The sequence below is a fragment of the Oncorhynchus tshawytscha genome, linkage group LG03, assembly GCF_018296145.1.
Source record: "Oncorhynchus tshawytscha isolate Ot180627B linkage group LG03, Otsh_v2.0, whole genome shotgun sequence".
NCBI classification, from domain to species: Eukaryota; Metazoa; Chordata; class Actinopteri; order Salmoniformes; family Salmonidae; genus Oncorhynchus; species Oncorhynchus tshawytscha.
This window is the reverse complement of record NC_056431.1, coordinates 9,350,852-9,374,949: the sequence shown is the minus strand read 5'-3', so window position 1 is coordinate 9,374,949 and position 24,098 is coordinate 9,350,852. Positions and strand designations below refer to the sequence as shown.

The 24,098-nt window shown below is 43.3% G+C and overlaps 1 protein-coding gene across 6 annotated transcripts in view; it reads right to left on the bottom strand.

The window, feature by feature from the left end:
- LOC112226731 (histone-lysine N-methyltransferase 2B-like) overlaps window positions 1-24,098 on the bottom strand; it is a 78,691-nt gene that overhangs the window by 15,882 nt on the left and 38,711 nt on the right. For 5 of the 6 annotated variants that reach the window (XM_042309304.1, XM_042309306.1, XM_024391248.2 and 2 more), the window contains 16 exons: window positions 16,909-17,093; window positions 16,484-16,585; window positions 16,220-16,330; window positions 14,834-14,910; window positions 13,421-13,656; window positions 13,159-13,313; window positions 12,815-12,952; window positions 12,500-12,658; window positions 12,283-12,400; window positions 12,094-12,172; window positions 11,844-12,004; window positions 10,491-10,634; window positions 7,092-10,365; window positions 6,347-6,456; window positions 6,070-6,207; window positions 5,502-5,754 (listed from right to left, as the gene is read on the bottom strand). In XM_042309304.1, coding sequence (XP_042165238.1) covers window positions 5,502-5,754; window positions 6,070-6,207; window positions 6,347-6,456; window positions 7,092-10,365; window positions 10,491-10,634; window positions 11,844-12,004; window positions 12,094-12,172; window positions 12,283-12,400; window positions 12,500-12,658; window positions 12,815-12,952; window positions 13,159-13,313; window positions 13,421-13,656; window positions 14,834-14,910; window positions 16,220-16,330; window positions 16,484-16,585; window positions 16,909-17,093 — 5,440 coding nt within the window. Of the gene's footprint in view, window positions 1-5,501; window positions 5,755-6,069; window positions 6,208-6,346; window positions 6,457-7,091; window positions 10,366-10,490; window positions 10,635-11,843; window positions 12,005-12,093; window positions 12,173-12,282; window positions 12,401-12,499; window positions 12,659-12,814; window positions 12,953-13,158; window positions 13,314-13,420; window positions 13,657-13,972; window positions 14,102-14,833; window positions 14,911-16,219; window positions 16,331-16,483; window positions 16,586-16,908; window positions 17,094-24,098 lie in introns of those variants that run through there. The other variant, XR_006080391.1, reaches the window with a different exon arrangement.

The window sequence follows — 24,098 nt, the reverse complement described above, 5'->3', positions numbered from 1 at the left end:
ATCACCGACCATTTTGAATCCCACTGTACCTTCTCCGCTATGCAATCTGGTTTCCGAGCTGGTCATGGGTGCACCTCAACAACGCTCAAGGTCCTAAACGATATCATAACCGCCATCATTAAAAGACAATACTGTGCAGCCTTCTTCATCGACCTGGCCAAGGCTTTCGAATCTGTCAATCACCACATTCTTATCGGCAGACTCAATAGCCTTGGCTTCTCAAATGACTGCCTCGCCTGGTTCACCAACTACTTCTCAGATTGAGTTCAGTGTGTCAAATCAGAGGGCCTGTTGTCCAGACCTCAGGCAGTCTATGTGGGTGCCACAGGGTTCAATTCTCGGGCTGACTCTTTTCTCTGTATACATCAATGATGTTGCTCTTGTTGTTGGTGATTCTCTGATCCACCTCTACGCAGACAACATCATTCTGTATACATCTGGCCCTTCTTTGGGCACTGTGTTAACAAACCTCCAGAAGAGCTTCAATGTCATACAACACTCCTTCCGTGGCCACCAACTGCTCTTAAATGCAAGTAAAACTAAATGCATGCTTTTCAAACGATCGCTGCCCGCACCTGCCTGCCCATCTAGCATTACTACTCTGGACGGTTCTGACTTAGAATATGTTTTACATTTGCACACACTGTATATAGATTTTTCTATTGTGTTATTGACAGTAGTGTTGTTTGTGTCACACTGCTTTGCATTTATCTTGGCCAGGTCGCTGATGTAAATGAGAACTTGTTCTCAACTGGCCTACTTGGTTAAATAAAGGTGAAATATATATATTTTTAAATGTAGTTGTTTTTTGCATAAATCATTCAGGAGGATCCTCTTGATGGGGCTGTCCATATCAGCAGACTGTGATATGGCCATTTCTTGGAGAGACTCCTTCCCCTCCAGGAGACTGTCAAATATGACAACACCACCCACAACGGGTGTTGCTGTGCAGCTTCCATGTGGGACTCTTATGCTTCTTACTTTGCTTGGTGAGGTAGATTGCTGCTATAACTTGATGACACCTCACACACCTAACCATTTCCTTGGCTCTCTTGTAGAGTGTATCCATTGTTTTCAGTGCCATGATGTCCTTAAGGAGCAGATTCAACGCATGAGCAGCACAGCCTATGGGTGTGATGTGAGGGTAGGACTCCTCCCCTTTAGACCAAGCGGCCTTCATGTTCGCAACATTGTCTGTCACCAGTACAAATACCTTCTGTGGTTCAAGGTCATTGATGACTGCCTTCAGCTCATCTGCAATGTAGAGACCAGTGTGTCTGTTGTCCCTTGAGTCTGTGCTCTTGTAGAATACTGGTTGAGGGGTGGAGATGTAGTTAATTATTCCTTGCCCACGAACATTCAACCACCCATCAGAGATGACTGCAATACAGTCTGCTTTCTCTATGATTTGCTTGACCTTCACTTGAACTCTATTGAACTCCGCATCCAGCAAATTAGTAGATAAAGCATGTCTGGTTGGAGGGGTGTATGCTGTGCGAAGAACATTCAGAAATCTCTTCCAATACACATTGTGACCAGAGGTGAACCAGTTGGATACACAGCTCGAGCAAGACATTCATCAGCATCTCTCTGACTACGCTCCTCCATTGAGTCAAAAAAAATTCCAGGAGGACCACGAGCTGTTGCTATGGATAAGGTGTCTCATCATTTTCACCTCGAATAGGAGTAGAGGGACTTTTGTCAAAGGTTGCTTGTTGTGAGCACAGAGGGAACGTTATTCACTTTGCCAGATGATTTTTCATGTTTGTTGCATTCCTCACATATAGTGGGGCAAGAAAGTATTTAGTCAGCCACCAATTGTGCAAGTTCTCCCACTTAAAAAGATGAGGCCTGTAATTTTCATCATAGGTACACTTCAACTATGACAGACAAAATGAGAAGAAAAAAAAAATCCAGAAAATCACATTGTAGGATTTTTTATGAATTTATTTGCAAATTATGGTGGAAAATAAGTATTTGGTCAATAACAAAAGTTTCTCAATACTTTGTTATATACCCTTTGTTGGCAATGACAGAGGTCAAACGTTTTCTGTAAGTCTTCACAAGGTTTTCACACACTGTTGCTGGTATTTTGGCCCATTCCTTCATGCAGATCTCCTCTAGAGCAGTGATGTTTTGGGGATGTTGCTGGGCAACACAGACTTTCAACTCCCTCCAAAGATTTTCTATGGGGTTGAGATCTGGAGACTGGCTAGGCCACTCCAGGACCTTGAAATGCTTCTTACGAAGCCACTCCTTCGTTGCCCGGGCGGTGTGTTTGGGATCATTGTCATGCTGAAAGACCCAGCCACGTTTCATCTTCAATGCCCTTGCTGATGGAAGGAGGTTTTCACTCAAAATCTCACGATACGTGGCCCCATTCATTCTTTCCTTTACACGGATCAGTCATCCTGGTCCCTTTGCAGAAAAACAGCCCCAAAGCATGATGTTTCCACCCCCATGCTTCACAGTATGTATGGTGTTCTTTGGATGCAACTCAGCATTCTTTGTCCTCCAAACACGACAAGTTGAGTTTTTACCAAAAAGTTCTATTTTGGTTTCATCTGACAATATGACATTCTCCCAATCTTCTTCTGGATCATCCAAATGCTCTCTAGCAAACTTCAGACGGGCCTGGACATGTACTGGCTTAAGCAGGGGGACACGTCTGGCACTGCAGGATTTGAGTCCCTGGCGGCGTAGTGTGTTACTGATGGTAGGCTTTGTTACTTTGGTCCCAGCTCTCTGCAGGTCATTCACTAGGTCCCCCCCCGTGTGGTTCTGGGATTTTTGCTCACCGTTCTTGTGATCATTTTGACCCCACAGGGTGAGATCTTGCGTGGAGCCCCAGATCGAGGGAGATTATCAGTAGTCTTGTATGTCTTCCATTTCCTATTAATTGCTCCCACTGTTGATTTCTTCAAACCAAGCTGCTTACCTATTGCAGATTCAGTCTTCCCAGCCTGGTGCAGGTCTACAATTTTGTTTCTGGTGTCCTTTGACAGCTCTTTGGTCTTGGCCATAGTGAAGTTTGGAGTGTGACTGAGGTTGTGGACAGGTGTCTTTTATACTGATAAGTTCAAACTGGTGCCATTAATACAGGTAACGAGTGGAGGACAGAGGAGCCTCTTAAAGAAGAAGTTACGGGTCTGTGAGAGCCAGAAATCTTGCTTGTTTGTAGATGACCAAATACTTATTTTCCACCATAATTTGCAAATAAATTCATTAAAAATCCTACAATGTGATTTTCTGGATTTTTTCCCTGATTTTGTCTGTCATAGTTGAAGTGTACCTATGATGAAAATGACAGGCCTCTCTCATCTTTTTAAGTGGGAGAACTTGCACAATTGGTGGCTGACTAAATACTTTTTTGCCCCACTGTATGATTTGGCACAGTATTTGCAAATGTACACAGCTTTTCCTTCTACATTAGCTGCAGTGAAATGTCTCCACACGTCAGATATTGCACGTGGCAATATCCTGTAAAGATTAGAAACAAACAAGTAAAAATAAAATAAAAATACAATTCCATGTAGAGAAAAATAGTTAACCTCTTTGGGCTGGGGGGCAGTATTGAGTAGCTTGGATGAATAAGGTGCCCAGAGTAAACTGCCTGCTACTCAGGGCCAGAAGCTAAGATATGCATATTATTAGTAGATTTGGATAGAAAACACTCTGAAGTTTCTTAACTTCTTAAGGTGTAGGGGGCAGCATTTTCACTTTTGGATAAATAGCGTGCACAATTTCAACTTCCTGCTAGTCATGCCAAGAATATAAGATATGCATATTTTTACTAGATTTGGATAGAAAACACCGAAGTTTCTAAAACTGTTTGAATCATGTCTGTGAGTATAACATAACTTATGTAGCAGGCAAAACCCCGAGGACTAACCGTTCTCTGTCTGTTCAGTGAGTTCTCATTGGCAAACGATATTTCTTAGGCACTTGTTTTCAGCTCCTACCGCTTCCACTGGATGTCACCAATCTTTGGAGTTTGGTTGAGGTTATTCCTTTGTGCAATGAAGAAGTACGGCCATCTAGGAAATGGGTAACACTGTTGAGTTGCGCAAGACTTGAAAAGTAGCGTTAGTTTCCTCTCGTCCTCTATTGAAAACAGATAGACCAGTCTTCAATTAGATCATTTATTAACGTTTAAAAATACCTAAAGTTGTATTACAAAAGTAGTTTGAAATGTTTTGGCAAAGTTTACAGGCAAATTTGAGATATTATGTAGTGACGTTGCACAATTTGGAAGCTGTTTATTTCTGGATCAAACGCGCTAAGTAAATGGACATTTCGGATATATATGGACGGAATTAATCGAACAAAAGGACCAAATGTGATGTTTATGGGACATATTGGAGTGCCAACAAAAGAAGCTCGTCAAAGGTAAGGCATGTTTTATATTTTATTTCTGCGTTTTGTGTAGCGCCTGCAGGGTTGAAATATGCTACTCTTTGTTTACTGTTGTGCTATCATCAGATAATAGCTTCTTATGCTTTTGCCAAAAATACTTTTAAAAATCTGACATGTTGCTTGGATTCACAACGAGTGTAGCTTTAATTTAGTATCTTACATGTGTGATTTAATGAAAGTTTGATTTTGATATAATTTTATTTGAATTTGACGCGCTGCATTTTCCCTGGCTTTTGGCCAAGTGGGGCGCAAGCATCCCCTATACCATAAGAAGTTAAACTGTTTGAATGATGTCTGTGAGAGTAACAGAACTCATATGGCAGGCAAAAACCTGAGAAAGAATCCAACCAGGAACTGGGAAATCTGAGGTTCGGAGATTTTCAAGTCTTTGCCTATCCAATATACAGTGTAAATTTGGTCCGATTGCACTTCCCAAGGCTTCCACTAGATGTCAACAGTCTTTAGAACCTTGTTTCAGGCTTCTACTGTGATGGGGAGCGAATAAGAGCTGTTTGACTCAGGGGTCTGGCAGAATGCCATGAGCTATGTCACGCGCGCAGCCGTGAGAGCGAACTGCGTTCCCTTTAATTTCTAAAGACAAAGGAATTGTCCGTTTAGAATATTATTGAAGATTTATGATAAAAACATCCTAAAGATTGATTCTATACATCGTTTGACATGTTTCTACGAACCGTAATGGAACTGTTTTGACTTTTCACAAGTGCCTGCACCAGAGATTTGTGCCTGCAAGTGCCTGCAGAGATTTGCAATTCCATTGAATTGAGGATAGTTTAACCAAAATATGTCACACAACCTAGAATTGCCTTGTGTATCCCAGAAAAAATGTTCCCAAAAAAATTCCCATGGGCAATTTCCAGAAATTTACCGGAATGTTTCCGACCCTTTGCAACCCTACTCATGATACCGAGGAAGTGTTGGTGAAATGTTGACAATATATGTAAGATGAATCTGTAAGACAACTCAAACCCAATTTACAAATTACACTCCAAAATAATGACTTCCCTTATAATTTCTATATTTAACTTCCAGGGCCCCTGAAGTGAACAGAACACAGGGACACTGACCTGAGGTAGACCTCAGAGCGGGCACATCCAGAGGGGTTGACAGGCAGGTCCTCCTCTTGGCTGATCTGTTTAAAGAAGCGGAAGGCGTGGCTATGGCAGCGGCGGGCCCCCTGGAGCTGCTCCACCAAGAAGACCACCGTGTTGTGGAGCAGGCCCAGCATATGGACACCTGTCATCCCAGAGAAGGACAGCTGCCTAAGCCTTGCCCCTGCCCGCGCCTCCTGGACACAGTCTATCACTGCCCTCCAGGCAACTGAGGAGGGAAAGGAGGGGGCAGAGAAATATAGAGAGAAGAGTAAGACGTGAGTAACACAGCATAACACACAAATGTAATTCATATGGAAATTAGCCTACATTTTGTACTAGATGGTTTATCTAGCACAAGTACGAGAACAAGTATTTTTCATAATCTTATGTTTAGTCACATGTAGAAATAGTGGGTATTTGTACAGAAATCATTGCCTTGAGTGTTGGGAAATGTAATCATTTCTAAACAAACACATGAAGAACACATGAAGATAAGACACATGCAGTCTATTAATTTGCCCTTTCCTCCCTGAAACCTCACCCTCTATGCTGTCTGCCTCCACACTGAAGCCGTCATCGCTTTTGATCTCGAAGCGAAGGTGGGGCTGATCTCGGCTGGGGGGACACTCATCGTCCTCGTCTGATGGCAGCAGCTCATCATCTGAGCATGATACAGCACCTGGCAGGATGGAAATACCACAGGGTATTTTCAAATCAGGCACACTTGTTTACAGGTATAAGAAGTATCATCAGTCATCATCATCCAAGTCATCGTCATACAGACATACTGTTCATACGGTACCATTACACATAAGTACCTGAGTATTTGTTCCAGTCAGTCAGGGCACTGCGGCCCACTGCGTCGCAGTTCTGTTTACCCATGTCCCCCCCAAATCGAGGTATAGACAGGCGGTCCCAAGGCCCTGGCCTGTAAGGAATATAACAAGAGAGACACTGAAATCGACTGGATACAGGCTGAATATCACTCACTGTATTAGATACACACTTTAGGGCAGAAATGCAGTGATGACAATTGGAGAGCATCGTGCAAACTAGGAGCTGTATTGTAGATTGGTAAATGAGTGGTGACAATGACAATCTCAGTTATGACTTCAAAAAAGGTTTCTATGCATGACCTGCTCTTTATAGTTACTGACCTCTACATAGCCTATTGACAGTTCTATTTCAGGAGTAAAATGCCTTGTTCTATTTGTCATATCATACTGTAGGTTACTAGTAGGGAGAGGAAGAGTTAAGAATAAGGTTAAAAATAGCCAGACATGATCTTATCGACAGTAAAGAGAAGAGGCCCACACTGGAAACATGAGCGACATGCCAATTTGAAAATAAATAATATTTCAATATGAATCTGACTTTGAGCATAGTTGCAGATGTAGCAACTTAATCACTTTAAATTAAAACGGAACTCTACAGGAGACTCACTGGTCATTAAACATCAAGGCATGACTATTCTTGTATTATTCATTGGAAATAATATTTGTACATTTTGTCTCATTACTCATTTTATTAGATCACTGCCCTGATAAGTTCCAAAAGACTAACCTTGTGCTTTCAGAGTCACTCAAGTGCTCCTCCTTTAGCTTGTCCAGGTCCAACACACCTTTCACCGTTGGGGTTTTAATGCGAACACCCCCAGCCCTGCTGGAGACAGCAGCAAAGCTGTCTTTGGGTACCGACAGGTCCTCCTTAGCACTAGGGGGCTCTGGCTCTAGGAAGTCTGTCTTGGACTTCTTTGTGGCACCAATGCGATCTGAAAGGGAGGACACCCTCTTCATACGGACATGGGCGCGAGAAGGGCGGGGTGTTGAAACAAACAGTGTGGTGGCTGCGGGCTCGGGTTCGATGAGTAGTCCTGGGGGCAGGACTACAGATTTCAGGGAAGGATTGTTACGGAATGTGGAGGGACTCAGTATGCGCGGACCGGTCCGGTTGGGGGTGTAGTTACTGGCCATGGCTTGGTTGATGATGGCTTGGGCACTCTCAGTCTTGGTCATGGAGGAACTCCCGTCCTGACCAGCAAACTCAAACAGGTCTGCAGCTTTGTCAGACTTCTCTCTCTTAGAAGTTGTCGAAGGTTCTTTCTTCTTTCTGGGTTTCTTCATCCCTGGTATAGCTCCATCTGCAGATACGCTTGCGTTCTTCCTGGGTTTCTTGACCGCAGTTGCTGCCACTGTCCCATTGCTGTTATGTGTGAGCAGTTGAGTGATGGTAGCTGGGTTCTGAACCACAGGTGTGGCCATCCTAGGGACATGGGTTGGCATGGCAGTCCCTGTAACTGGGGTGGACATTGTACCAGCTGCTGCCAAGGTGGCAGACAGGGCATTGCTCTGAAGGAGGCTGGCTATCTGAGTGACACAATTATAGGAGGGACAGCTCTGACTGGGAAGCTGGAAGGTGTTGCTCTCTGGGTTCTTCACAAAGATCTGGCCCAGGCGGTTGACCAGTAGAATGTGAGGTGTAGGGTCCACGTTAGGACCACCCACTTCCTTCACAGTAAGTATAGCGTGGCCAGGTAGTCCCTGAGTTAACAGCGGCTGTTGGGGCTCCAGTGGCGGCCTGGGGGTGGAGAAGTTGATGGAGATGGTGTGTCCCATGGCAGCTTCCTTCTGCAGAGACGTGGAGCTGTATCCGTTAATCATCACAGGGGCAGAGGAGGGCTGAAGCGAAGAGAGCATGGGGTGACACTGGGTGGAAAGAGCATCGGAGAGAGAGGATACGGAGGGAGCGGAGGATACAATGGTAATTGCTGTGGAGACAATGGCCTGGGATTGTGTGGAGAATATAGGCAGAGAGACAGATCCATAAGATGGGAGCCTGACGCTTGATGTTGCAGATAAAATGGGATCAGTTTGAGAGGACAAATGTGGAAGTGCACTGTCTGGAATAGGTGCTGATAATTTGGTACAAAAGGTCTCCATGGGCGGCAAGACTGTTGACCCTTGGGAGGATGTCAGGGGTTGTAGTGAGATGCTACTGAGAGGTGGCCTTGAAGGGTTAAAGCCAGGCAAACAGGACTGCACAGAGGGACTCATTTGTAAAGGGTTCATCTGTGCTACGCTGGGGTTAGGGAAGTCAGAGGAGATAAGAGAAGACGGTTGAAGAAGCTCCAACAGGGTGCCCTGACTACTGCTCAACGAGGGATCTCGTGAACTCTCTGTCAAATGGTTCATGTAAATGGCAGATCCATCTGTGGGCGATACAAAGTGGCCGCTGTTAGAATCCAAGAAGAGGTCTTTTGGGTCTTGAGGCTGATGAGTTTCCATGGGAGCATCAACCTGGACAGGGACCAGCTCAGTGAAACAAGTGCTGGGGGAGGGAGGATCACACCTTTCAAGAACAAGTGGAGCCCCAGGGACAAAGTCCAGACCGGAAACTTGAAATAAATCCTCTGGGTAGACCGTATCAGGCACCTTAGTATGGACAAAGTCCAGCAGAGTTCCTTGAAGGGGTGCAATCAGCACTGGTTCGTGGGAGTCTAAGGAGGGGACTGAGTTATTTTGCTCTACAGGAGTTGGGAAGGTGTATAACTGCAGGGGAGTAGTATTCACATCAGCAGGGCTGTATGTTGTGGAAGGGTCCACTGCAGCTGGTCTTCGAGCTTCTGGTGAGTTCTCAGTTGGCGCAAGGGTCACACTGTCCAATTCAGTCCTAGCTAGTTGTGTGGCATTAAAGGCTTTGGATGGATCATGGGGTCTATACGCTGCGGGAGGTTTTGTAGTGGGGAGGAAAGCTCTGGTTGTAGACTTGAAAGGGTTGCTAAGGGGTGACTGATCTGGGACAGGGCTTCCAGGGTCTGCACGTAGACCATTTGTTGTAATTTTTACTTCAGGCGGAACATGTGGTTGAGCTGTGTTCTGAACTTGACTGGCACTCTTCAGTTTCTGAGCCCCATCTGTGGTTGTCACGCTGGCATCACTCTCAGTCGCATCGTCCACACCGTCCAGCTGAGGGATAGATCTTGAAGAGGGAGAGGCAGGAGCCTGGGGTGGGTCCCTGGCGCCTGTGCGACTGACCACAGTGTGCGAGAAGTCAAAATAGTGCTCCATGTCCTCATCAGAGGAAGTGTTCCCCCAGTCTTGCCTGGTGGATGCAGCTGAGCGGGTCAGGGCTGTACGGGTCTTCCTCTTGCGAACCTCGGGCTTCCAGAACTCCTCTTGGTTGTCGTCGCCCTCCACGTCTATCTGGGCACCACAGTTCATGGCCACTCCCTCATTCACTAGCGTCTCCTCAATCTCAAGCTCAGTCTTCAACTCGGAGACCATGGCCACGTCAGAGTCCTCGTGGAATTGTGTGAAAGAGCCCCTAAGTGGTGAGGTGCTGTTAGGTGCAGGGTTATCCTCCGGTTCTGGGGAGGCCAGGAAGTTGTGTGGTACCTCCACTGAGTCTGACTGGTTCAGGTCAAAAGACAGCCTGGGTCTAGGGGAGTGCTGGACAGTTGGTGAGAGGGACAGGCAAGGGAAGCTGCCCACACTGTCTTCCCACGGTGGCTGGGAAAAGAGTCCTGAGGTAGAGTGAGTCATGTTCCCGGGGCAACGGGCAGAGGAAGCACTTCGACCACCGACAGGGCGGGCAGAGGGAGAGGTCAGCAAGATATCAGTAGCACCGAGGGGAAACAGCGGAGAGGTGGGTACGGAGGCCTTGGGATGCATGGAGCCCCCAGTGCGGAGGGTGATTAGTCCCGATCCAGTTGGAGAGCCCAGGGGTGGGGAGGACATGTCCCTGCGGGTTTGGGAGTGGGGGCTGTGGCGACGAGGCCTGCGTGTCTCCTCCAGGTCACTGATGGTCAGGATGTGGTGGGGTTTGGACTTGGTAGCTCCTGCAGAGGAAAATCAGATAGCAGTGAGACAACTGATTTCTGGGTAATATCTAGAAATCACTCAAAACCTGACAATTGTCCTTTTTTTATTAGAAAACAACATTAGCCAACCACGGAACAGTTACCTGGGGATGGCAGAGGCCGGAACAGTCCTCCAGTTGGTCTCCTGATTTTGGGCCTTGCCCCTTGGTCAGGTTTAGGGAGTGGAGCGGAGAAGCTGGGAGTAGTGGGTCGGGAATGTGCCACGTCAACCTCTTGGGCATCAGATTCTAGAGGTGAAACAACAACAACAACTCTGTTTCCTATGCCACGTCTAAGTCTTGCTAATATCCACGTTGCAGTGTAAGAAAGCCAACAGTCACATTAATATTTATACTGAACATAAATAGCAACGCAACATCCAACAATATCAACAATTTAATTGAATGACAGTTCATAAGTAAATCTGGCTATTTAAATGCAAAAAAGGTAGGGGCGTGGATCAGAAAAGTATCGGGTGTGAGCACTATTTTTGCCTCATGAAGCGCAAGATCTACTTCACATAGAGTTCATCAAGCTGTTGATTGTGGCTTGTGGAATGTGGTCCCCTCTCCACTTAAACGTCTGCATGAAGTTGCTGGATAGTGGCAGGAACTGGAACACACGGTTGTACACGTCGATCCAGAGCTTCCCAAACATGCTCACAGAGTGACATGCCTGGTGAGTACGAAGGCCATGGAAGAACTGGAACATTTTCAGCTTCCAGGAATTGTGTACAGATCCTTGCGAGATGGGGCAGTGCATTATCATTCTGAAACATGAGGTGATGGCGGTGGGTGAATGGCACGACGGGATCGTGTTATGGTATCTCTGTGTATTCAAATTGCCATCAATAAAATGCAATTGTGTTCGATGTCCGTAGCTTATGCCTGCCCATACCCGCATGCCACGATGGGGCACTCGGTTCACAACATCAGCAAAACGCTCACCCACACGTGGCCATACAACGTGATCTGCAGTTGTGAGGTCGGTTGGGCATACTGCCAAATTCTCTAAAACAACTTTGGAGGCAGCTTATGGTAGAGAACTAAACATTCAATTTTCTGGCAACATGTCTGGTGGACATTCCTGCAGTGAGCATGCAAATTACACGCTCCCTCAAAACATGAGACATTTGTAGTATTGTGTTGTGTGATAAAAATGCACATTTTAGAGTGGCCTTTTATTGTTCCCAGCACAAGGTGCACCTGTGTAATGGTCATGCTGTTTAATCAGCTTCTTGATATGCCACACCTGTCAGGTGAATGGATTATACATTATTAGTAAACAAATTAGTGCACAGAATTTGAGCTAAATAAGCTTTTGTATGTATAGAAATTGATATAATATTTAATTTCAGCTCATGAAACATGGCACCAACACTTTACATGTTGCGCTTATATTTTTGTTCAGTGTAGTAGTGAGGGTTTGATGCAGTGTTGTGTTACCAAGACTCTCACCTGACTGGGCGCAGGGGCTGTGTGCTATAGTGCTATTCTCTCCCTTGTCAGGCATCTCTTCAGCAGGTTTCTCAGGGACCGGCGGTCGGACCTCACGGATCGTACACGTGTATTTGCATCGCCGCAGTGGGTTCACCGTGCTCCAGTACCAGCGAGAACACCTGCGGAGAGAAGGAGTTGAAAGGAAGTCATAAAAAAAACAAGTCTAAACATGCCAATTTCTCATTCATTATTAATTTCTGCTACTTACCGGTAACCCACTGGGAAGAGTTTTCCTTGCTTTGCAGACAGCTCAGTCAGCATACCTAGCTTTTCAATCTGCAAAGAGCCTGAATTCAGAAAATAACTATGATTAGATGAGCAAAACCCATGACCATTCCTGTTATACTTATACTCAAGTGAGCTAAAAATAACAATATAATGTGTCGAGAAAATATACCAATCATCAAATTGATGTTTTCTGGCTCGAGTCCAGTCAAGAACTTCCTGCGAAGACTGATCCCATCAAAGTCCACGTACATCCGCCGATTCACCTCAAACCCTTGGCCGGTGATGATCTGCAATGGAACAAGAACAAATGTACACATGCGTGAGGAAACTCATTCAGATGTTTAAAAAAACAACAGTCCCACTGCTGAGTAGTCCTAGGACTTTACCTTGCCACTGATGAGGTCTCTGTGTTTGTAGCAGTAGACCTTCTTGTCGTCCTGGAATACACAGTTGCGGGAGCGGGCACACATGAAGTGGTAGTTGCTCTGGCAGGAGGTCAGACAGCAGCCCACTGTGGCACCTGTATGGTTACAGCGCTCACAGCGCTGCGGAAACAAGGAGACAGGTTAGATCAGTCCAGGAGGAGAGAATAAGGGTGGATAATGAGTTTGAGAGAGATGATGGACAGTGGACAAAAGATACACAAATTACAGCTGCTGGAAAAACAAGAATGTCACTGCACAAATAAAGTGAAGCCTCACCATGAAGCGCCCCCTAGCGACGGCACTGTGCACATGCATCAGAGAGCCATTGTCCTCCTCGAACACCTCGGCGGACCACATGGAGCAGTTGATGTGAGCCCATTCGTTCTGGCCCAGGTACAGCAGCCTGCCCGCCTCCTGAAGGACACACGGAGGAGGTTAGAAATACAGTACTGATGGGTTACCTACTGTGTGGTTTTGGTTGACTTAATTTCCTGTGAGTCAAGGGCTGTTATGTTGAAAAAGGGTTTGAAGGCTCAGTGCTCTGAAGTCAGAGTGCGGTTTGTGTTTCTTCCACCATGCTGCTCAGAAGTGTTCTGACACCTAGTTTCAGTCTTACTCACATTGGACTTAGCATCTCCATACTTTTGGCACAGTGAGCATTGCCTCCCGTCGTCCTTGGACCACCCTGTGTCTAGGTCAGCCTTGGACAGCCGTCCCTCAGACTTGAATGGACGTCCCTCAGACATGGATTGCCGTCCGGCTCTTCCCCTTTTCCCTGAGAGACAAATGCCAAACATCAAACCAAAACAATTCCCATAGGAAATTGGTTGATTCAATATTTTCGTTCTCATAGTTTTTCCTCCCCTCAGTTGTATAAAGTACCTTTGAGTTTATTAAGCCTGAAAGCCCTGTTTTTCCTAAAGTGGAGACCCCTGGTTGGCTCTGTGATCAGTGGGGTGGTGGGGTGAGGCACCTCTTCTTGTTTCACCTCCAGGCGTGGTACATTCTCCGTCTGCAGGCTCCCTAGAGGGGCCCTGGACCTTAGCTCCTCCCTCTCACGCCACTGGGCATACACATGCTCAGTGGTGGGGGGCTGAACCGCATGGGACAGCATCCCACTGCAATGGGAAAGAGAATGGATGGAGAAATGGAGGGGTGAGGAGATGAAAGAAGAGGAAGTCAAGTTCTGTGTTAGACACCAGCACAAAACTCAAATTTGGATGGTTTAGGCAAACATCTGAGTTACATGCGCACACAGTTACTCAAGTTAGGATTTGACTTTGGGAATACAACTGCGACAGTGGCTCACAACTAGCTAACTTTAATGATGACACTCATTTACATTAAGAAACAATTCATGTTTACAATTCATGTTTATTAATCAATCTTTCCCCCAGAAGATAAGGTGACAGACAGGTCAAGTCCTGAGCTTACCACTCTACCTTTACCACTCTGTGCATCACCCTGCAATGAGTTAAATGAAGTCACTACTCTGTGTCCTCCGTCGCAGTGAAGGAAAGATGTGAACTGGGAATGTATGGGAGAGGAGGGGGACTGTCCTGGCTTTAACATACAGAAGAAGAAAATAATTATAAGACTAACTTCTGTAACTTCCTGTCACATTGGATTTTAATGACTATTCCCCCCTCTTTAAGGTCATTGTTGACAGTACATTTCAAATCAACTTCTCATTTCCCATCAGGATGTGAACAACAGGAGTGTCATACAAATGTGTGGCAAACCAGAAAACATAATCAGTTGCGCCACTGAATGTAGGCTTATGCTGCTTCATGGGAAAATGCATAAATCACTGCAGGGAAATAGTGAAGCAATATGTCACCAACGTTAATCCAACGTTAAACTGGAATTTCATTGAAATTTTCCCATATGAGTCAATATCTAAGTGTTAAATCCAAATCCCAATGTCTGAGAAATAACTCCCAGACAGATAACCTTCTAAGAGCCTTGGTAAATCATACGCCGAGTTCACAAGCATAACAAAAACTAGGTTTAACAGACTAGGACAGGGATCATCAACTAGATTCAGATGCGGGTCGATTTTCTCTTGAGCAGATGGTCAGGGGGCCGGAACATAATTACACATAATTTGTTGACTGCTATATGATCGCAAGAAGCCCAAACAGATATAATAATTTGACTAAAACAATCATTTCAAAACCTGCTTAAATTGGTATAAAACCACATTTCTCTATTATGCGTGGGAAATAAAAACACTGTGGGCCACCAGTTGAGATACCCTGAACTAGGAGATTTAAGGAGAAGATTGCTACTCACATAGGCAGGTCTTTGGATCGGGGGTCCCACACTTTGGGGTCCTGGCTGTTGAACCAGTTGAAGACCTCCTCCAGAAGCTACAGAGAGAACAGTGAGGAGAGGGTGAATCTACACTACTCTGTTGGCCATTTTACAACATGTCGTTCATTTTTCTTTCCAATAAACATTGCAAATGTTATTGGATTGAACCATCTTCTATGATTTTAGTTTGAACTTATGACCACCAGGGGAGTCATGACCACCAGAACCACAGCCCTACTGAGCCGCATAACTCATTCCCAATCACATACTGTTCTGCAAACTAGACAGCCATTTGGAACAGCAGACACTTTAACTGACAACTAACCTGTAAGTCTATGTCGTTTTTTGTTTGAAGTGTTTACGTGTTCGCTATGCGGGGGAAATTATAAAACAAGCGGAACTACGTAGCTAATAACTGTTGTAACGGGGACAGTATTGTAGCAACACACCTTTGGAGGGAAGGCAATCCCGCGCTGTGTTAGCTAAGTTTTCATGTCATCAGGTGTAGTTCGTAAAAGTTGAAGCGTGTACGTTATGATGGTAACGTTATAATAATTAAGGATGAAGTGTGAATTCATGCCAGGAATAATAAGTGTGAAGTTTGATTTCCTCCCTTCTGTAATAAGCAGCCAATGAGGTATTTTTCCTTTATTCATGTGTTTAATCTGATACTGTTATAGCTCCGGCTAAATTGTTTATGTGCGTAAGCACTTCAGAGTTATACCAAGCTAATAAGTCACTCGTAAGATAAGAAGGCTGTAAGAGTGTGCTTAACTGTATTTTCATTTACTTTATAGTTCTCACGGAAGGTGATAATTCTGACTAAAACTACAGAATAAAGCCGCCAGTTAAAATCAAGGAACGGTTGTGCTCGTGGTTACTGAAGGGAGCTACAGACACCACAAGACATATACTGAGGACTGATATCACTGACTGAGTACAGACCATGTATTGCGTTAGGATGAGGGTATTCAAGTGTCTGTTGTCTAACTTCTGATATTGAATTGTATGAAACATTTAAACTAGTGTGTACAGTCTATACACATAACTTCAAAATAAGTTGAGAATGTTTCAAGCAAGATGAGCGTAAACAGCTGTGTTCAAAGTGCAGCCAAGTGTATATCCGTTTACTATCGTGTGTGTGTGTGTGCTTTTAACAAAAAGGCTGTGGTTATGTAACTAAAGTACAGTAAAAACGTGATAACATTGCAGATGACTTATAGTTCATCCAACTGTTTTCTGTCATACTGAAAGTACTGTGCTTGTAGCTACATGGTCAAGTAAATACTTCTGATTTGTACTGTACAATTGCCTATGTAAAGAGTTTTCCTCCCCGAGTGTTGCTGTCTGAGTACTCCGCATTACCTTCAAGTAGTAGGAGCGGGCCACGGCTGTGGGCCTTTCATCCTCCGGGAGAGACTCCTCCTGGTCCAGACGCCTCCGCACCACTTGCACCACATCTTCATGGAACGATTTCTACAACATCAACAGACATAGCTAAATAACTATGTTTATATATTTCTGACACTACTCATTCATCTTCCTTTGAAAATGTTCCTTCAAATGAGAGTTTCAATGTAGAAGAGATCCTGTCCTGCCAATTCAGTTGCTATATAGACAGACACTGACCAGGGTGGTGTAGAGGCCTTTGTCAAACTTCTTGCCCACAGCACGGAGGTCACAGGCTGGCTGGCCCTCCGCTCCACTGTCAGGGTCAACCTGGGTCACACACTACAGGAGTGGAATAGGGACAAATTTAGTATGTTAGAGAGAAACAACACTGAACATATAGCCACACAAGCACCACTTATGTGCAACAGTTCAAGATGAACAGGCAAATAGTCCCAGCAGAACAGGACTATATCAGCTAATAAACTTTTAAAAAGAGAGGAGAGTCGTTGCACTCGTTCTGTGAAATTATTTCTTCAGAAAAGCCACATCAAAACTTGACAAGTCATGATAGGTGTTAAAGCCTGCTGCTATTTTCAGCTTGCGCATCTGGTCTCATTTAGCATCCTGTGACAAGAAGCATTGTACGGCCTGGTATCTCCCACCTGTGAGCAGGTGATGAGGTGCTGGGTGAGAGTGGAGGTGAGCAGGCAGGCCAGCACCTTCTCTACCCCGGCTCTGAGCTCCATGTGGAGCAGCTCCCTCCAGGGGCTGGGCTGGGACTGGCTGCAGGGCCGGCAGGAATACGCCACACTCTCTGGCAGGCTGGACAGAATCTCATACAGGTCACCTGGAGGGGAGGAGAGGGACGGACAACCATCAGAACCATTCCACTACATCAAAATCATGGGAGATAACAGCATGTGATAAACTCAGATTTGGGCTGTCCCAGATAGTCGTTGTCTGTTCTTTAGACCAATCAAAATTGTAAAACACATTTTTCAAATATAGACACACTCTATAATTGGAATAAAATCAACTATATGCACTGAGCCTGTCTGACGCTTTAAGCACACTGTTTGATTAAATAATTAAGACAAATTACTCATGAGGGAGGGAGCCCATTGGCCACACTGAGTTTACATTTATAACAAATGACAGCAAGTCTCTCCTCCCTGGTGCAGCAAACAGACACCACAGCAAGTGTTTATTACTCTGTCTGTGCCAAAGCTGCATCATAAGAGATTTAATTTCTTACTTGTTTCTGAACTGAAAAGTTCTGTTACCGAAATACCTACATTTGTTAAGGAAAAACATTCCCTAGACACTTGCTCTCTTGAAGTGAAACATGTATGCATGTGTCCAATAGGGCCTGGCCTATAGCCTATCATAATCACATCAATAAATTGGTTCTAAAATGCCGAACACATGACAGCAAAATGGATGTGAAAAAGAAACGTTAAAGTGCCAAGAGTGTGCAAAGCTGTCATCAAGGCAAAGGGTGGCTACTTTGAAGAATCTCAAATATATTTTCATTTGTATGTTTACTACATGATTCCATGTGTTATTTTATAGTTTTGACATCGTCACTATTATTTTTACAATCTAGAAAATAGGAAAAATAAAATAAAAACCCTTGAATGAGTAGGTGTTATAAAACTTGACTGGTACTGTATATGGATAATTTATAAAACCAGGCATGTTTAACAGTTAGGCTATTCATTAATTAAGTTGGTGTTTCCCCTCAATTTTCTTATGACAATTAAGGCAAGACCTGTTTCCTCGTCTCCTCATTCAGCTGCTGCCTCCTCCGCATTGTTCTCAACAACAACATGCTGGTTAACTTTGCTATTATGCACATAGCAACATATAGGGGGAAAGGCGCCAATTCAACGGCGCACTGAAGATTATGTATCAGAACCACTATCCATTGCGGGGAGAATGCGCATTTGTTATATAATATTCTATTTATTAGCATTGCACCATTATGGTTACATAATATAACCATTTACAATTTCAGTAGCACGTTTTGGAGTTATGGGCTGTGTCATCCTCATGGCTTCGGTAATGGAGCAGTCCACTGAGATAGGAGCGAATTAGACAGCCGGCTTGTGCACCATGAAGAAATACATACATTTGGGACTGTTCGACTAAAGAATGCTCAGTCGACCAACAACCCATTGACAAAACAATCGACCAGTCCACTTAATGGGGTTAGTCTTAATAGAGATACAGTGCCGTCAGAAAATATTTACACCCCTGGACTTTCTCCACATTTTGTTGTGTTACAATCTGAATTTAAAATTGATTAAATTTGTCACTGGCCTACAAACAATACTCCTTAATGTAAAAGGGAAATTGTGTATTTCTAAATTTTTACGAATTGAAAATGAAAAGCTCAAATTTCTTTAGTCAATAAGTATTCAACCCCATTGTTATGGCAAGCCTAAATAGGTTCAGGAGTAAACATTTGCTCAACCGTTTACTGCAGTGGGCTAAATCAGTTTCACACAGCATTTCTTGGTAATCTTTTATTTATTTATACTTTTAAACCCTTTTTTTCTCCCCTTTTTTGTGATATCCAAATTGGTAGTTATAACAACTCTCGTATGGACTCGGGAGAGGCAAAGGACGAGTCATACGTTCTCCAACACACGACCGTGCCAAGCTGCACTGCTTCTTGACACAATGCTCGCTTTACCCAGAAGCCAGCTGCATCAATGTGTCAGAGGAAACACCGTACAACTGGCGACCGAAGTCAGCATGCATGTGCCTGGCCCGCCACAAGGAGTCGCTAGAGCGTGATGGGACAAGGACATCCCGCTCAGCCAAACCCTCCCCTGGGCCTGGGATCGAACCCGGGTCTGTAGTGACGCCTCAATTAGTTCTTCCATGGCCTGCATACTCACCAGGCATGTCGCCCATTAAATATGTTTGGAATGCTCTGGATTGACGTGTATGTAAGCACGTTCCAATTCCGCAAAGATCTAGCAGGTTTGCACAGACATTGCCGTGTGGGACAACAATCCACAATCAACAGACTGAACACTATACGAAGGAGATGTGTCGCACTGCATGAGGCAAATGGTGGTCACACCAGACACTGACTGGTTCTGATCCACGCCCCTATCATTTTATTTAAGGCATCAGTGACCAACAGATGCATATATGTATCCCTAGTCATGTGAAATCGAAAGATTAAGGCCTCATTTTTTTTCAATTGACTGATTTCCTTATATGAACTGTAACTCACGTTTACATTTTTTTCCCAGTTTACTTTTAAACAAAAGTATACACCTCACACACATAGTCATGGGCTTAAAAAAATACAAATAAACCAGTACCATGTCAGAGAGTTGAAATGTATTAAATTGAGTTTGATTCCAAATACTGCACTTTATATACACATCATAAAATACTAAAATAACGAAAGACATAGAAACACCGCATTTTCGGCTGGCTTTTTAAAATAATGTTTATTCATTTAAATATTATTAACGTTCGACCATGAGGCCACAAGACAGTGATTTGGTCATTTGGCTGCAGGAAAGAGTTAACATGTCGCATAATACGTTGTATGGACTAACATTGTGCAATAATAGTGTTTAACATGATTCTTTAAAATCTCTGTACCACACACACAAATTATCTGTAAGGTCGCTCAGTTGAGCAGTGAATTTCAAACACAGAATCAACCACAAAGACCAGGGAGGTTTTCCAATGCCTCACAAAGGTGGTCACCTATTGCTAGATGGGTTTAAAAAAAAAGAAGCATAAATTGAATATCCCTTTGAGCATGGTGAAGTTATTAATTACAGTTTGGATGGTGTACCAATACACCCAGTCACTACAAAGTTGCCAGAGAGGAAGGAAACCGCTCAGGAATTTCACCATGATGCCAATCGTGACTTTTTAAAAACAGTTAAAGAGTTTAATGGCTGTGATAGAAGAAAACTGAGGATGGATCAATATTGTAGTCCCTCCACAATATTAACCTAATTGACAGAGTGAAAAGTAGTAAGCTAAAAATACTCTAAAACATGCATCCTGTTTGCAGTAAGGCACTAAAGTAAAACTGCAAATAATTTGACTAAGAAATTAACTTTGTCTTGAATACCAGTGGTGTAAAGTACTTTATACTTTACACTACTTAAATAGTTTTTTTTCAGTATCTGTACTTCACTATTTATATTTTTGACAACTTTTACTTCACTACATTCCTAAAGATGTACTTTTTACTCCAAACTTTTCCCCTGACAACCCAAAATACTCGCTACATTTTGAATGCTTAGTAGGACAGGAAAATTATCCAACTCAAGTAGTTATTAAGAGAACATCCCTGGTCATCCCTACGGTCTCTGGCGGACTCACTAAACACAAATCCTTTGTTTGCAAATTATATCTGAGGGAGAGTGTGCCCCTGGCTATCCGTAAATACATTTTTTTTTAAATTACAAGAAAATTGTACTGTCTGGTTTGCTTAATATAAGGAATTTGCAATGATTTAAACTTTTACTTTTGATACCCAACTATATTTAAAACCAAATACTTTTAGACTATTACTCAATTAGTCGGGGGCGGCAGAGTAGCCTACTGGTTAGAGCATTGGACTAGTAACCGGAAGGTTGCAAGTTCAAACCCCTGAGCTGACAAGGTACAAATCTATCGTTCTGCCCCTGAACAGGCAGTTAACCCACTGTTCCTAGGCCGTCATTGTAAATAAGAATTCGTTCTTAACTGACTTGCCTGGTTAAATAAAGGTTAAAAAAAAAATATATATATATATTACTTTCACTTGAGTAATTTTCTATTAAGGTATCTTTACTTTATCTCAAGTATAACAATTGAGTACTTGTTCCTCCATCGCTGAATACAAAGCATTATGTTTGTGGCAAATCCAACAACACATCACAGAGTACCACTTTTCATATTTTCAAGCATGGTGGTGGCTGCATCATGCTATGGGTATGCATGTAATTTGCAAGGACTAGGGAGTTCAGGTCTGCATTCTAACAGATACTGGGAGACAAATTCATCTTTCAGCAGGACAATAACCTAAAACAAGGTGAAATATACACTGGAGTTGCTTACCAAGACGACGTTGAATGTTTGAGTGACCTAGTTAGCTTTGACTTAAATCTATGCAAGACTTGAATGGCTGTCTAGCATTGATCAACAACGAACTTGGCAGAGCTTGAAGAATTTAAAGAATAATGTACAATCCAGGTGTTCAGAAACTCTTAGTTAGAGATTTACTCAGAAAGACTCACAGCTGTAATCACTGCAAAAAGGTGATTATAACATGTATTGACAAAGGGGGTTGAATACTTAATCAAGATCATTTTATTACCAAGATGTTATTATTTTTTATTATAAAAAAAAAAGTTCAAATACTCTTTCAAAGTAGAAGAGATTCTGAGTAGGCGACAACTAAATCCATTGTAATCCCACCTTGTAACAACAAAATGTAGAAGTGAAGGGGTGTTCCCCCCTTTGAAATGTATTTTCAATGACCATGTGGCCCATTGGCATCGGTTACTTCTATCATTACTTCATATAGAAGAATAATTACTTGGGGAAGGTAGTGTATAGATTGTATTGGGGGGGATAATAATGTCTCAATTTACGATGTGCTGGTCCTAGACATCCTTGTATGTAGCCTACTGTTTAACACCTTTTCCTGCTTCTTCCTTTACTCAGACAAGGGGTCTCTCCAACTGGAAGGGATTCTTCCAGCGTGTCCAGGGCCTCATCTGCACTTGTGAATTCCATTCTTTGCTTTCCCTTCCATACTCACAGCATTGCCAGGAATCGTAGATGAGTTTAGATTGAACTTTTCTCCAGTGACGGTCTGATCAGAATGAATTCGTAGTGCTTTTTCGCAGCCTAGCAGACAGGTCATGGATGAATCTAATGGATTGGCCGTGGATTTTAATCCCCTTACACTCCTGTGCATTCAGAATGTTGACTTTAGTCTGATAGTTCTACAATTTGAAGATTACCATGCAAGGGTATTTAGCAGGGGTGTGGACTCGAGTCACAAATCTGACGACTTGAAACTCTACTTTGACACCAATGACTCGTGACTTAACTTGGACTTGAGCCTTTTGACTGGAACTGACTTGATATCCTCCCCAAGCCCAAATATATAAAAATGATGCTATTAAAAGAGTGCAGCACGTCAACTCTTCATTTTACAGATTACAGTTTGAATCTGACAGCAGCCAATCAATCAAATTGTGCCAGCTGAGAAAAAGTTGTGCGTGGCAGTGCAGAGGAACGTTGGCGGGTGAATTCAGATGGAGCCATTGGAAAGATGATACCCAAAATTATTATTTTCGGATATAAAGACTACACTGTATCAACAAAAAACAGATTGCAACTTGCAAAACATGCGGGAAGAAAATTACAGACGGAGGCGCAACAACTTCAACTTTGTTCGACATTTGAAGCTGCACAAAGAACGGTAAGTCTTAGCTAATATAGCCGACAGCTACATTATTTATAACTTTCTCATGGCTACCCATGTATTTCCATGGAAATATAACGTTTATTTGCAAAGTAATAAATGTCTATTTTTTTAAAAGCATTCATGATTTGCGTAAATGTAATATACTAACTATTACTCTTGTTAAAAATATGAAATGGTATTACATTTGGTGAAGAGCACATTATCACTTTTTTCGGACTCGAAACTCAAAGTTTAGGACTTGAGACTTGCCTGTCTTGACTTGGGACTTGAGTGTTAAGACTTGAGACTTACTTGACTTGGTCCCACCTCTGGTATTTAGCGGTCTTCTATTTCACGCCGATCCAATGGCATCATCCCAGATCCAGTGGTGATATACCCTTAACAAGTTCCTCTGAAATCAGTTTGACCACGTAGCTGGAAAGGGCTTCTTTTTCCTCGTCTTCTGGTAAAGACAATAATCTCGTGTTTCTTCTCGTTCTACAGTATTTTCAATTCCTCTTCCAAAGTTAGCAGCTTTGTTTCCAAAAGGCAAATTTTGTTGTCTTGTTCGCTCACACATGCCTTGTTGGTACGTGTCTGACACGATAGACTACTTCCTTTTGAGCAAATCTATTTTTTTCAGCACAAATTTTAACTGTTTGTTTTGGTGAGCATCAAGAGCCTTTCAGCTACACTTTCCTGGATATCCTTTAGATGTTCATTACTCTCATTTGCATCTCCAAGTTGTTCCTTGTCTTTTCCTCTGAGGGAAGCAATGGTTGTGTCGCCGCGTTGCTTTACCAACTGATTGGTTTGCTGATATTCACAGATTACCACTCACTCTCTCCCAGGTACTTGAGGATATATTGATCTATCGATTTTATGGGCTTAATTTAAACTGTTGTCTGGCTTCTACATATAACAGTTTTGTCGGTAAAAAAAAAAAAAAAAAAAAAAAAGAGAGCTACTCACTCCCCATGCGTCCTAAACAGAGCTACTCTCATCCTATCGGCCCCCACATGCCCCTCTCATATGGCGGCAATTCCAAGGAAAACAAACTGAAACTAGACAAACAAAAAATGTGAGAAACATTTTCCTGAGAGCTAAGGTCAACCTCTTCGTACCTGGAGAAACAAAAACCCACTATAAAACAAAAGATGGGAAACGTTGTTATTATATGTGTTTCTGGGTAACCCTGACAGCAAAGGGACAAAGCAAGGAAGGAGAACTCCTTTAGGCAGAAAATTACATCATGCCATTACGTTAACTATTTTGAGAATCACCCACGTAATTCATTCGAACTTTCATACTAGTTCTCTATTGGAAACTCCTGTCCTTACTGTTATGAGTCATTTGTTGAATGCTCTTTAATGCTACTGGGGTCATTGCACCTGATGCACTGAC